Source organism: Mastomys coucha, unplaced genomic scaffold (assembly GCF_008632895.1).
Source record: "Mastomys coucha isolate ucsf_1 unplaced genomic scaffold, UCSF_Mcou_1 pScaffold1, whole genome shotgun sequence".
NCBI classification, from domain to species: Eukaryota; Metazoa; Chordata; class Mammalia; order Rodentia; family Muridae; genus Mastomys; species Mastomys coucha.
This window is the reverse complement of record NW_022196891.1, coordinates 49,904,715-49,916,900: the sequence shown is the minus strand read 5'-3', so window position 1 is coordinate 49,916,900 and position 12,186 is coordinate 49,904,715. Positions and strand designations below refer to the sequence as shown.

The 12,186-nt window shown below is 45.4% G+C and overlaps 2 protein-coding genes across 14 annotated transcripts in view; one reads left to right on the top strand and one right to left on the bottom strand.

The window, feature by feature from the left end:
- Smg7 (SMG7 nonsense mediated mRNA decay factor) overlaps positions 1–890 on the top strand; it is a 62,709-nt gene extending 61,819 nt beyond the window's left edge. For all 13 annotated transcript variants that reach the window (XM_031384839.1, XM_031384823.1, XM_031384845.1 and 10 more), the window contains one exon: positions 364–890. In XM_031384839.1, the coding sequence (XP_031240699.1) occupies positions 364–477 (114 nt within the window). In that variant the 3' untranslated portion in view covers positions 478–890. The remainder of the gene's footprint in view (positions 1–363) is intronic.
- An 805-nt stretch (positions 891–1,695) lies between these two features.
- Positions 1,696–12,186, bottom strand: part of Ncf2 (neutrophil cytosolic factor 2) — a 36,208-nt gene continuing 25,717 nt past the window's right edge. The window contains exons 10-15 of the mRNA XM_031384859.1: positions 11,313–11,388; positions 9,667–9,689; positions 9,058–9,209; positions 8,802–8,913; positions 6,406–6,583; positions 1,696–4,103 (exon numbers count right to left, since the gene is read on the bottom strand). Coding sequence (XP_031240719.1) covers positions 3,991–4,103; positions 6,406–6,583; positions 8,802–8,913; positions 9,058–9,209; positions 9,667–9,689; positions 11,313–11,388 — 654 coding nt within the window. The 3' untranslated portion in view covers positions 1,696–3,990. The remainder of the gene's footprint in view (positions 4,104–6,405; positions 6,584–8,801; positions 8,914–9,057; positions 9,210–9,666; positions 9,690–11,312; positions 11,389–12,186) is intronic.

Sequence of the window (12,186 nt, the reverse complement as noted above, 5' to 3'; positions counted from 1 at the left end):
TTTTAAATGTTTTATTTGCTTAAAACCTTATATTAAACTTACTTTGTCATGCCATACAAGCTTTAGGAAAAGGACTTGACTTTAACGTAGTTTCGGCTAGACATGTTGGTGCATGTAATCCTAGAAGAGTGGTCGGAGTAGGAGGAATGACCCTGGCTTGGGGTTAAAAAAAAACTGTAATTTCACTGTTGACAGTGTTAAAGTTATCTTAGTTAGGAACTAATAACTAGCCTGGAGAGCTTCATGACTTGACATTTAGGATGGATTTTAAGGTCTTTATGGGTGGCTGGGATTTAAAACAAATCCCTGTCAGACAGCCAGATCATTTGCCCTCTGCTGACAAGTTTTGGGGCTATTTTTCAGTCTATCTGGTCCAGTTCCATGATGCATCCTGGACCCTCCGCTCTCGAGCAGTTGTTAATGCAGCAGAAGCAGAAACAGCAGCGGGGACAAGGTGCCATGAACCCTCCACACTGAGGCCACAGTAGCGACCCAGGGAATGAAGGCTCCATAAACCATGGCATGTTGGGTTTGCAGGACTGGCCCACACAACACAGTCCCTGCAGGTGGCAGCCCTCTTGTCTGTTTCTTGCTGTTGAGAGGGTGTAAGTGATCCACCAGCCCGCTGAGTGTGCACGAAATGTTCGCAGTGCAACAAAAAGAAAAAACCACCAGGAACTCTCGTTCCCCCGGGGCTTTCCGGAGGGAGAGAGGAGCTGCTGTTTGTCCCGCTCGGTTACTGATAGCACGCCTCTCACCTTCTCCACCGCGCATGTCCCCAACACGTGGGAAGTGGAAGCTGAGAAGGGAAGGCAGATGGGAGAAGCCAATAAGAACTTCTCAGTCCTTTTTTCCTCTTTGGGGAATAAAATAGGAATCCATTATGAGTGCTTTGCTGACTGAGAATGTAGTTGAAATTATCCTTAAACATCTTTTATTATTACTCTCAGTAGCAAAATATCACACTGAATTCTTCCATACACAGGCGTATTTCTAGTGTGGAGCAAAGACAGTCCCGTTTGCTGCTCCTGTGAGAGGTCGGTGGTGACAGGACAGGGAACTGACCTCTTAAGCCAGTGGGAGTGTTCCATAAGGGAGAATCCAAGGCCTCTTAGAAGGTTCTGGTAGAGGCCTTCCTCCAGCCTGGAAACTCCAGCAGGAAATGCCCTTCACTCTGTAGGTGCTCGAGCCCCCAATCGAGGATGCAGTGTGGGTGGTGCTGCTGGCCTAGACCAGCAGATGGCTGCTGTACGATTTCAAATTAATGTTGTTGATTCCTACACTTTGCAGTAGCATAGCAAGCAGTCTCAGAAGGCAGGCTAGTCCATTCATGGCCTGGAACCCATTTTATAGGAAGATGCTTTCAGTGTGGTTCTTTCTGTTGAGTTGGTTTTTGTGTCCCCATCCTACTTCCCAGCCTCTTGCACCAGTCTCACCCCTTTAGCCATGTGCTGTACTGTAGTCATTGTTTTTTCCCTACCGTGTACAACATCTTGCCAAGAAACAGCAGCATGGGGCCAGCACTTGGGGCCCAAAAGCCGGTCTGAAGAGGAAGGAAGCGGTAATGCGAGCATCGCTGCAGAGGAGCTGGGCTCTGCCCAGTCACAGGCTCCTGGCCTTCACCTCAAGGATGAAGTTGAAGGTCACAGGGACAGATGCACACTGTGCACAGAAGAAAACACAACAGATGCCACTTTGGAGAGGGCAAGAGAAAGGAATAAACTCTTTATTTGATATTTATTAGAGGAAAGAGGACTGAAGATGTTCTGTGTAGGAACAGAAGAATGGACAGCATTTCTGTTAGTCATTTCCTGGAAAAGTAATATTTTAATGGGAAATTATGGAAACAATCTAAGTGTCCAATTGCTGTGCTAGGGTAGGGATTATTTTCTGGGAGGTGTGTGTGTGTGTGTGTGTGTGTGTCTGTCCCCACACATGGCTGTCTACTCTCCCAGAGGGCGAGGGCTGAGTGTGGGAATTAGTGTGGCCCTTAGCTGAAAGACAGCTGTAGAGCAAAGCACATCCAGGAGCCCCAGGTGTTACTGGGGTCTGGGCAGCCCCACAATGAGATGGGGTGAGGTATTGCTCATTGCTCTTCAGAAAGAGTGCTTGAAGCCCCAGGCTTACTCTATTGCTTTTAGTTTGACATGGTATTTGGATTTTTTATTTTTATTTTTTTGGTTTTGTTTTGTTTTGTTTGTGAAAGGCTGAAAGTGAAACCCTTCACTCAATGGCAAAAGAAACTGTCTGTGCTGCTCTGGTCCCTCCCTGTGTCCATCTTTGTCCTCTCCCTGTCCCTTTCCTGCTACCTTCACCCAGTTTGTGTATGTAAGCTCTGCATTCAGACAGCTGCAGCATTCTGATGTTGGAAATGTCACTGATTCTTGCACCTTAGACCAGCCAACAGGTTTACCAGCTCCCTCCCCTCAGTACCCACTTCCCATCTATAGCCCCAGTCTGCATGAGAATTTGGTGTTTGGAATGTTTATGACTCTCGGCGGGGTTCCTCGCCTTGCCATCCTCACTGTGGGGTAATGAAGAAGGGGAGGAGAATCTTCATCAACTGGTTTTGTGTAATAAACTTTTGTGTTTTGTTTTGATTTGATTTGATTTGGGTTTTTTTTCCCTGTCTGTCTGTGCAAGATCTGCAGCTGCTGAAATCAGCTTTGCCTTTAATTAAACCGTGTTCTCTCCAACCAGATCTGTGTATAGAGTATTTATTCTACCTTAAAGGATACAGAAGTATAAATACAGCTTAGAACTTCAACTGCTCACTCAGGAAGAAACAAAGGTGACCACAACTGGGAAGACTTGGGGATGAGTTTTGCTTTTCTTAGCATCCAGTGACTTGTTCTAGAAATGCTAGTTTAAAATGGCTGTCATAGGGACTTCTGTAAAGGCTAGAAGTTCATTTTATCTTCCTGCCTATAAAATTCACCAAATCTGATTTAAGCCAACAGTGATGGCTATTATCCTTGGGGTGGTTTGTTTCTCTTCCTGTTTGTCCAAAGTTTCCAAAGGCAACTTCAACAATGCTGAGTACCAGGGCTCACATTTGATTCCATGTAAGAATCACACTTGGAAAAGAGCAAAACCTTATGTGTGCTGCAAGGAGTGGCAGGGCAGTAAGGTCCCAAGCTGTAGTGCTCAAGGATCCTTGTCCCCAGTTAACCTGAAGGGTCACCAAAATGACATGGGTCCTGTCATGTTAGTCTTGAATAACACGTGTAAAGCCCCAGAATGTCTCTAAAAAGCTGCCTTCAAACACAGCCTTTCTTTTTTGGTTTTTTGAGACAGGGTTTCTCTGGATAGCCCTGGCTGCCCTGGAAAAAGGCATGTGCCACCACTGCCCAGCTCAAACACAGCCTTTCATCGATCCAACTGTTAATGGTTTGTGTTTACTATTGAGCTCTAAATAATAAATGTCCATCTGAAAAGGCATAAAGGGCTATCATTCTAAGAGTTTCATTCTCCGTGGAACTGGATGTTGTACTTAATGGGAACTTGATTCAGCCTGCCTTTTCTTTAATGAAACTTAAGCTTGTTTCTTAGTAAGTTGTCTTGTGTATGCCTTCAGGATTACACGTAAATTTACTTTAAGCTTCTGAAACCCAAGCTAATAAAGGAAAAATGTTTTTTCCACTTAGCTGTTGGGCTTGGACGCTCGGTGTCCTGTTTTCGTAGCAGAAAGATGTGCCCATTGGTGTGCAGCTCTGGGAATTCTAAAGCACATTCACGTAGCCAGCACCTCCCCCCTCCTCCCCCCCAAAAAAAGAAACCTCATTTCCCTAACAGAAAGTTTGTCTCCCTCTTCTCCGTCTGTAAGGAAATCTTCTGAGTTGTCTTATTACCATTTGGCAGGTTCAGTTTTAATAGGGAAATGTTAGCATTCCCAAACTGGCGTATCTGTAATAGGGTACAGCAGAGATAGGAAAGTCTTGCAAAAATTAAAAACACCCTTTTCTTCAGCTTCATAGATTGTAGTTCATCTTAGACTTCTCTGGGAGTGCCTTCCAAATTCTTGGCTGCACATCCTTCAACAAAAGCTTTGGGGAAAATGCCAACTTTCCCTTTACACTCCCCTTCCAGCCATTCTTCATTCACTGAAAAAAGCAAAATAATACAATGATTACTAAAGACAGGAAAGATTGTACCGTCATGAGTGGTCCACAGACCTGTTAGACCCCTGTTCCCATTTGTGGTAGCAAAGTAACTAGACACTAAATTGAGGTTAAAGTGAGCATTAGCACTTACCATTTCGATGGGGTTCTGTTGTAGATGTGATAAATACACAGTAAAATGTAGGATGAATTATCATAAATGAGGCTAAACATGAGTCCTCAGGTCAGATTTTTTAAGAAGCAATTTTATCTGAGCTTTGCTGGAATTCATTTTGACAACATGAAAGGGCATGTTGGTTAGTGCCGTAAGATTCATCGAGGCCTTACAGGCACTGTTAACTAAATACACATTCAAGCCTCACAGTAACTCAGTTATAGCTGTTGTCTCCATTTTAACTAAGGACAGGGATATACAGAGAGTTTAATTGTTCATCGAATTGGACCAAATAAGTTCATTATATTATCTAGACAGACCACAGAGGCATTTGGAAGTTTTCTTGGAGTATTAGAACCTTCTTGCCTAGGTCCTGCCTTCAGAAGTTATGTAGTTGGGCAGGGCATAGTGGTACACACCTTTAATCTTAGCACTTGGAAAACAGAAGCAGGCAGGCTTCTTGAGTTCCAGGTCAGCCAGAGCTGCATAATGAGACCTTGTCTTAAAAAATAAAAACAACCTGGGCAGTGGTGGCGCACGCCTTTAGTCCCAGCACTTGGGAGGCAGAGGCAGGTGGATTTCTGAGTTCGGAGGCCAGCCTGGTCTACAGAGTGAGTTCCAGGACAGCCAGAGTTATACAGAGAAACCCTGTCTCGAAAACAGAAAACAAAGTCTATAGTGTGGGAGTGCGAGTAGGCTTTGTTTTCCCCAGCTTCTCTCTGGAGACTGAAGTGCAAACCACTACCTTCATCCTTCCTATTCATAGATGGGTATGGATTGGAAGCATCTTGTTTGCCTGGATTTTAAGAATGTATCTTAACCAATGCCAATCTGCAGAGAATCCCAGCAAGTCACAAATACATTAAAGTTACTTTATAAATGAAACAAACCATCCATGACTGTTGGGAGCAGTTGGACTCATTCCCAGCTCCACATATGCTGAATTCTGTCTCCCATTGATATCTTGAGTTCCACCATAGAGGGCTACTTCCCAGCTTAAACCTGAGACTTCCATGAGTCTTAGGATGGTGTCTGAAAGATTTTTCTTGTGTGGCACAAAGTGGTGCTGAGTTCTTAAGCCCAGGCCTTACTGATTTTCCAGTTTCCTTTGAAAGAAAACTTTTTTCTTTATATACTCTCTCCATGTAAGCTTCAAATCTCTTGTTGAAATCACTATTCCAATCAGCTGTACGATACTTTGCATTCTCCAGTTCTTCGAGACAGGGTTTCTCTGTATAGCCATGGCTGTCCTGGAGCTCACTTTGTAGACCAGGCTGGCCTCGAACACAGAAATCCACCTGCCTCTGCCTCCCAAGTGCTGGGATTAAAGGCGTGTGCCACCACTGCCACTGCCTGGCGATACTTTGCATTCCTGATGCTCAGCATCCATGAACAGATAGAGAAAATAAGACTCACCTGAATTACAGCAGTGCTCCCTGGTTAGAGCAGCATCACCTGGGAACTGCTGAGAAGTGCAGATGACCTAGACTCTGGAAGATGGGCCAAGACACTTAACCCTTCAGAGGATGCTTAGGCATGATGAACTTTGAGAATCACTGAAGAGAGTGTGTGTGTGTGCACGTGTGCATATGTTACATGAGCCTCTGCACATACAAGGGTCAGTTGAGTGTCCTACTCTATCTCTGGTTCCTTTAAAATGGATTCTCATTAAATCTGGAGCTGAGGTCCAGCAAGCCCCACCAAGCCGCCTGTCTCTGCTCCCATAGCACTGGAGTTAGTTAATAAACGGCGACACCACCACTGTTGCCCTCCCGGCCCGTGTCACTGGGTAATCAATTCCTAGGTTCCTCCTAATCAGGTAAGTCACTGACAATGGCTGCCTCTACAGCAGAATGGGCCTCCCCTTCTCTCTGGAAAGTACTTGATGGTTTCTAGCAGAGGCAGAACAATTCCAGCCAGTTCCATTCTGGAACAGTCAGTATGTTGTCATTTTGTGCTTAGTAAAGTAACGGACAGGAGAAAGCCACGCATTTGCTTTTGCTTCCTCTTACCAAAAGCTATGAAGTCAGTTGAAACTATTGGCTGAGTTGTTTTCTTTTGTCTGCCCTTGACTTTGGTTTTGCTGATGCATGCATGAGTCTGGTTCTGTGGCCTTGGGGTAGCACTTACCATGCGATAGTACCAGGATTACATCTCCTTCCACAAACTCCAGGTCTTCTGGCTGGGCAGCCTCATAACTGAAGATTGCTACCACCTGGGTCCCCTCCATAGGCTGAGGCTCTGTTGTCTGCCTACTGGCATCAGAGTTTTCCCTCTCCTTGGGTTCATCTACAAGACCTTGATCACCCTGAAATGGTAAGGGGCCTGTCAAATATTGAAAACCACTAACAGAGGCAGTTGATGCTCAATACTTACAGGCCTAACACATTCTATGAATACTGAATAGTTGGGTAAATGAAACCAAAATGTGCAGAACCCTGTGTAGCCCTAAATTGCTTTACATAATAAACCTTATAACAGTCCTAGGGTAGAGTAGGCATTGTTCTTTTCAGATTGGAAAATAATTTGAGCTACAAATACATGGCAGTCTGTGGTGTGAATTCAGCTAGTTTTTATCATATTGGGGTGGGGGAGCAGATCAGGACAACTCTCACAAGTCATTTCTCTGCTACTATGTGGGTTCCAGGTTCAAGTCAGGCCAGACAGCAAATGGTTTCTGCTGGTTCCTCTACTGCCCTTTACTAAGCGTCGCATTGAATTCACCCCTTTTCCCCAGCACAAATACTAAGGATCTATCTCAAGCCTACTAAGAGCTTTCCTAAGAGCTAGCTCTAGGGAGTTCTGATACTCTCTAAAGCCTATGAATGATGACTTTTAAAAATATTTTGAGACAGAGTCTTAGGTAGCTCAGGGTTGCCTGGAAATCATATTCTTGCTTTAGCCTCTAAGTTACAAGATTACCAATATGTGGCACCATGCCTAGCTGTCTGTCTTCTTTAAGGGTGGTCCAGTGATGTGGAAAGAGCCCCACTGAGTCTGCACCGGTTTGATTTGACTTGACCTAGTTTGGTTTTTGCTTTCTATTTTATGTGTTTATTTGCATGTATGTCTGTACACCATGTGCATGCCTGGTGCTGCCATATGGGTGCCAGGAATCAAACCTAGGTCCTCTGGAAGAGCAACCAGTCGATTTAACTGCTGAGCCATCTCTATAGCCTAGCCCTAGGTTCCTAGGTTTTTAATATCTGCTCCCATTTACGAGTTGTGGGTTCCTGAGTAGCAGTGGAGCGTCTTAACTTGTTTCCACACCTGATGTTGAAACTAAAGAATGAAATGAGGGGGCGTGTCATCGTGACAGTTGGCCCACTGAATCCTACTCTGTAGCAGGTCTGTTCAGGGAACATGGAAGTACTGTAATCTGGCTGCTGATACAGGTTGCTGCAATAAGTGGACACCCAGCAAATGACAATTTGCCTTGCTTTTCCTAATTAGTGGATGAGAACAACGTAACAGCCTCTATGGGCAACAGTAGCAGAGAATATTAGCAGTGATGAGCCTGGATGGAGTTGTAAAGACTTATTTTAGGAGTGTTGGGGGGAGATAAGTACATAGAGATAGATAAAGATTAGCCTCATTGAAGGAATAATTCACAAGAAGATTTTAAGTGAAAGCATTCATATTTAGAGTAGAATCCCTTCTAGGCAAATGTTCCCCGACAGAGGAAATTGAAGTTACCCATACAGCATATGCCATTTAACAATCAAAGGAATGGGAAACCCCTGTCTAAAATCCACTTTCTAAGCTGACAGCAAATGGAGTCACCTTAAGGGGACAGAATGAGAAGTGGCAACTTCTCTCTGGAAACTAAGGGACAAAGTTCAACTGTTTGCTCACCATTGTCACTGCCATTGTCCCTCCTAACCTCTAACTTTTCTCCTGACTCCTATGGATCTCACTTTAAAGTTGGGTGAGCCTTGTCTAGACTTCACAGCCAATAAGACAGCTTGGCCTTGTCACTATAGCACAGTGATAGAGCCAGGCACTCCACCCCTGAGCAGCTCTGGTGTCTAGGTCAGGCCACGTGACCTTTTTCTCCCTTATTTCCTGAGTTGCTCGACATGTAATATACCTACATGGATAGGAGCACTGGGGACTTCTAAGAATCCCTTCACAGAATGCACTTGACTCAGGGTCCTGACCACGAGCAGTTCTCAGTAGATGCCAACTCTCAGGCCGAGGCTAATACTCCTTTGAGAAATAAGTGTTCACTGTTCCTATCCTCCTCAAATGTTCCTCATAGGAACCTAAGGTGAAGAGCAGCTTAGCTTTAGCTTCAGTCTTGTCCTTGTAACAAGTGGTGGACACGATCCTTGACCCAGTCAATTTAGTGGAGGCAGCTTGAGGCCTGCTGTGCACTTCTGGGCCCCACTCATCCGAAGCCTTCTATAACTGCTATCCGATGCCTGCTATAACTGTTTGAGCCTGTAAGCCACAGTGTCCCCAACACTGAGCCAACCTGTGACATGAAGATGTTGGAAATGGCCTTAGGTGCTTCCTCCACTCACCACTGTATGCTCACACCAAAGAGTCAGGCAGTAGTTTTTCACTTGGCCCCAGGCATCCTTCATGCTTTCTTTAGACAGGAGCAGAAGCTCGGAGCTGTCCCGTCGCTGGTAGCTGATAGGGATGATGGGTAAGGACCAAGGCAGAAAGCGTCAATACAGAAAACATCCCATAGCCAGTCCTCTGCATCAGACAAGACCCACCCCCACCCCACCCCACCCCTGCTGCACCCCCAAATACTGGCTTCATGGGGTATACCTCAGTTTTGTGTGTTCTGGCAAGAGACCCAGCTTCTTAGACACCATGTCCCGAACCTGGATGTAGGGGAGGCCAAGCTGAGTCTCCATGACCACCGTGTATTTGTAATGCACCTTGAGCATGTAAGGCATGGGTACACAGAGCTTCACTTCCTAAGGAGGAAGGAAGAACACCTTAGTGGCTGAGGCTGCTGGCAGCATCCTGGACCATCAAAGCCTTCCAGTGCCCCAGGGAAAAGGGGTGTTTAATAAACAACTAGTTTTTACCAGTTAATAATAAATTTAATAAGTAAAAAAAATTCAATAAACAACTGTGTATTCATAGATAAATAAACAGCCGGTTTCTGCATTCCCCAAGAGGCCTTCAGAAGGCTCCAGTCCAACACAGTGAGACAAAAGTTTCTACCGAGTGGTGTGCTCAGCTAGGGCTAGAATGACTGGTTTACAGATGGAGTGCCAGGTAGCAACTGGTTCAACCCTTTCTATGATATTCCAGAACCTAAGAGATATCCCACGCTAGACAAGCCACGCTCGCCCATCTTCTTCATCCCACGCTAGACAGGCCATACTCGCCCATCTTCTTCACTTACAAACGGAAGGAAGAACTTACCTTGGGCTCTTTTTGCTTGTGACCTAAATGGAAAAGGAAATGATAAATAAACACAGTGACACCTCACACCCACAATGCCCATCTCCCTACTCTTTAACATCTGGGGTAGATCTGGAGGAGCATAGAGAGCACAAATATGTGACCAAAGATGGTATCTGCTCCCAGGGAGCTGCAGGTAGGTAACTATGGTGCCACAAAGGCCTGTTAAGCCAGGAGGATCCGAGACAGACAGACAGACAGACAGAAGACAGGCATGCGATGATCCCAGGCCCCAGGCAGAAGCACCAAGTGATCACTATTTCATGGTCCTGTTGTTTTGTGTATGTTTGTGGTCTAAAATGCACAATGTGTGTGTATATAAGAGAAGTCTGGGGCTGTTTACTACTGATGATGTAAGAACCTCTGTGCAGCTGATTATTAGAATCCCTTGGGAACTTCTGCTAACATCAATCAAAGGCCTAGGAACCTGGTACTCCAACCTCTCCAGTGTATGTCCCTTCGTGAACCTCCAGACAGAAAAAGGAAAAAGAAAAAAACTATGAGGGACACTGGAAGGGGCCACTGAGGCATTTATATGTGGCATAGGTGATGTCTGTTAATGGTAGGTGTTCTGAAGGAGACATACACTCTGCAGGCAGAAGTCATGCTTGTTCACAGGGGACCTATATCTAGGTAGGCTCAATCATTGATCTCTAACTTATATTTAAGTGGCTCTCAGGGGAGTAGGGGTAGAGAACAAACCAAGTACATGAAGTAAAATATAAGTAACTGTGTTGTTTGAATTTAAAATGTTTGCCTTACTATGTGCATGTGATGCAAGGGCACATGCCCTGACATGCGCAGAGGCCATAGGACGACTCCTTTGTGGTGTTGATTCTCCAGTTCCTGCTTTATGTAGGTTCTGATGATTGCACTCAGGCCACAAGGATTGTGCAGTAACTGCCTTGGACTATGGAGCCACCTGGCTGGCCCATAGTTGCTGAATTTAAGTGAAAAGTGTTATAATAGTATTCTGTAGGTTTGCAACTTTCCAAATAAGTATGCAGGGGAGGGCCACCAAAGCAGTTTGTTGACCAGGTGGTCGCGCACAGGATGACTCTGTCATCTATATGAGAATCTGCTGAAAAAAGAGTCATCATTTCCAACCCCAGATTATGAGAAATAATCTTCCTTCTGGGAAGGTCTCCCGTCCACATCTTCCAGTGGTCATCTGCTCAAGCCCTGGGGCTTTGCTCCGCAGAGACAGACACGTGCAGCTCAGTGCTTTGACAAGAGCTGAGGTGAGAAAATGCACTTGCTGCAGACTTTCTCCTCCCACCTGCTTAAGGTAGTTAACAAAGGATCATCTGGTGACTGCTCTGATGGCCACTGACCACCCCTTCACCTGCACTCATTTCTAAGCAGGGGAGGACAGGGCACTGGCACCATGTTTCAGTGGGATGATAGATGGTGCAGGCAAGACTGGGCTCTGGAAAAATGTAATGATAAAGCAAGGTGCATGCTGGGTAAAGTAAGGTGCATGCTGGGTAAAAGAAGGTGCATGCTGGGTAAAGCAAGGGGCATGCTATGCAAAGAAAGCAGAATTTCCTTAGTGGCTCTGAAAACAGCTGTCTGTTTCATGAAGCTCTTTCCCCAGGGCCACCAACCTGGTGACAGCTGGAGTCTTCCTGGGGGACTAGAATTAGGAGGTGGTGGGATATCGGATTCCAGAGAGGTATCTTCCTGGAGGAAACAGAGGTCAGACAAAAGCATGAGAGGGCTTCCTTGGAAAAAAGCTGAATGTGAATGGCTTCCTAAAAGTGGAACAATATGACACAGGGAGATGACTAAGAAAAGGGGGGCTAATTCTCAGCAACAGTAAGAACCCTAACGCCCACATACATGCAAAGCCCTTTGCTGTCTTTTCGGCCATATTGAAAACCCACCAGTGTAGGGTGACATTGGTATGCTTCTGTCTCTGCTGCAGAGTGTACTGAAAAAGGGAAAACTCCATTTCTCATTGGCAGGCCATTTTAAACTTCAAAGCACCTCAATTTTATGACTTAGCAGGGATGAGCACATGCACGTGAAAAGAAACTATAGGTTGTCATCAGAGTGCCATGTAACTAAGGATGACAAACTTCTGATCCTCCTGACTCCACATCTCACGTGTTAGGAGCATATGGCATCACGTCTGACTTGATCAGTGCTGAAGGTTGAGCCCAGGGCTTTATGCATGCTACTCAAATTACCAATGGAGCTACATCCTCAACCCTTATTTTCCTTTTCAATGGCATTATACCAACCAAACATGTTGACTGTTCTCCCTGGTGAAGAGAAGCACTTGAGAATACCTAGCCCTAACTGTTAGGCTTTGCTGCTTAGTCTCCCTGACCAGGAGGACTCACAGAGGTGGACCAGTCCAGTAGAGTAACTGTTGCTTCCACTCAATTCCACTTCTGCCATGCACACTTTGCGTGATGGCGGTATTTGAGGCGAAAACTTCAAGGAAAGTCAGTCTCCCGCCTCTGCATTGTCGCC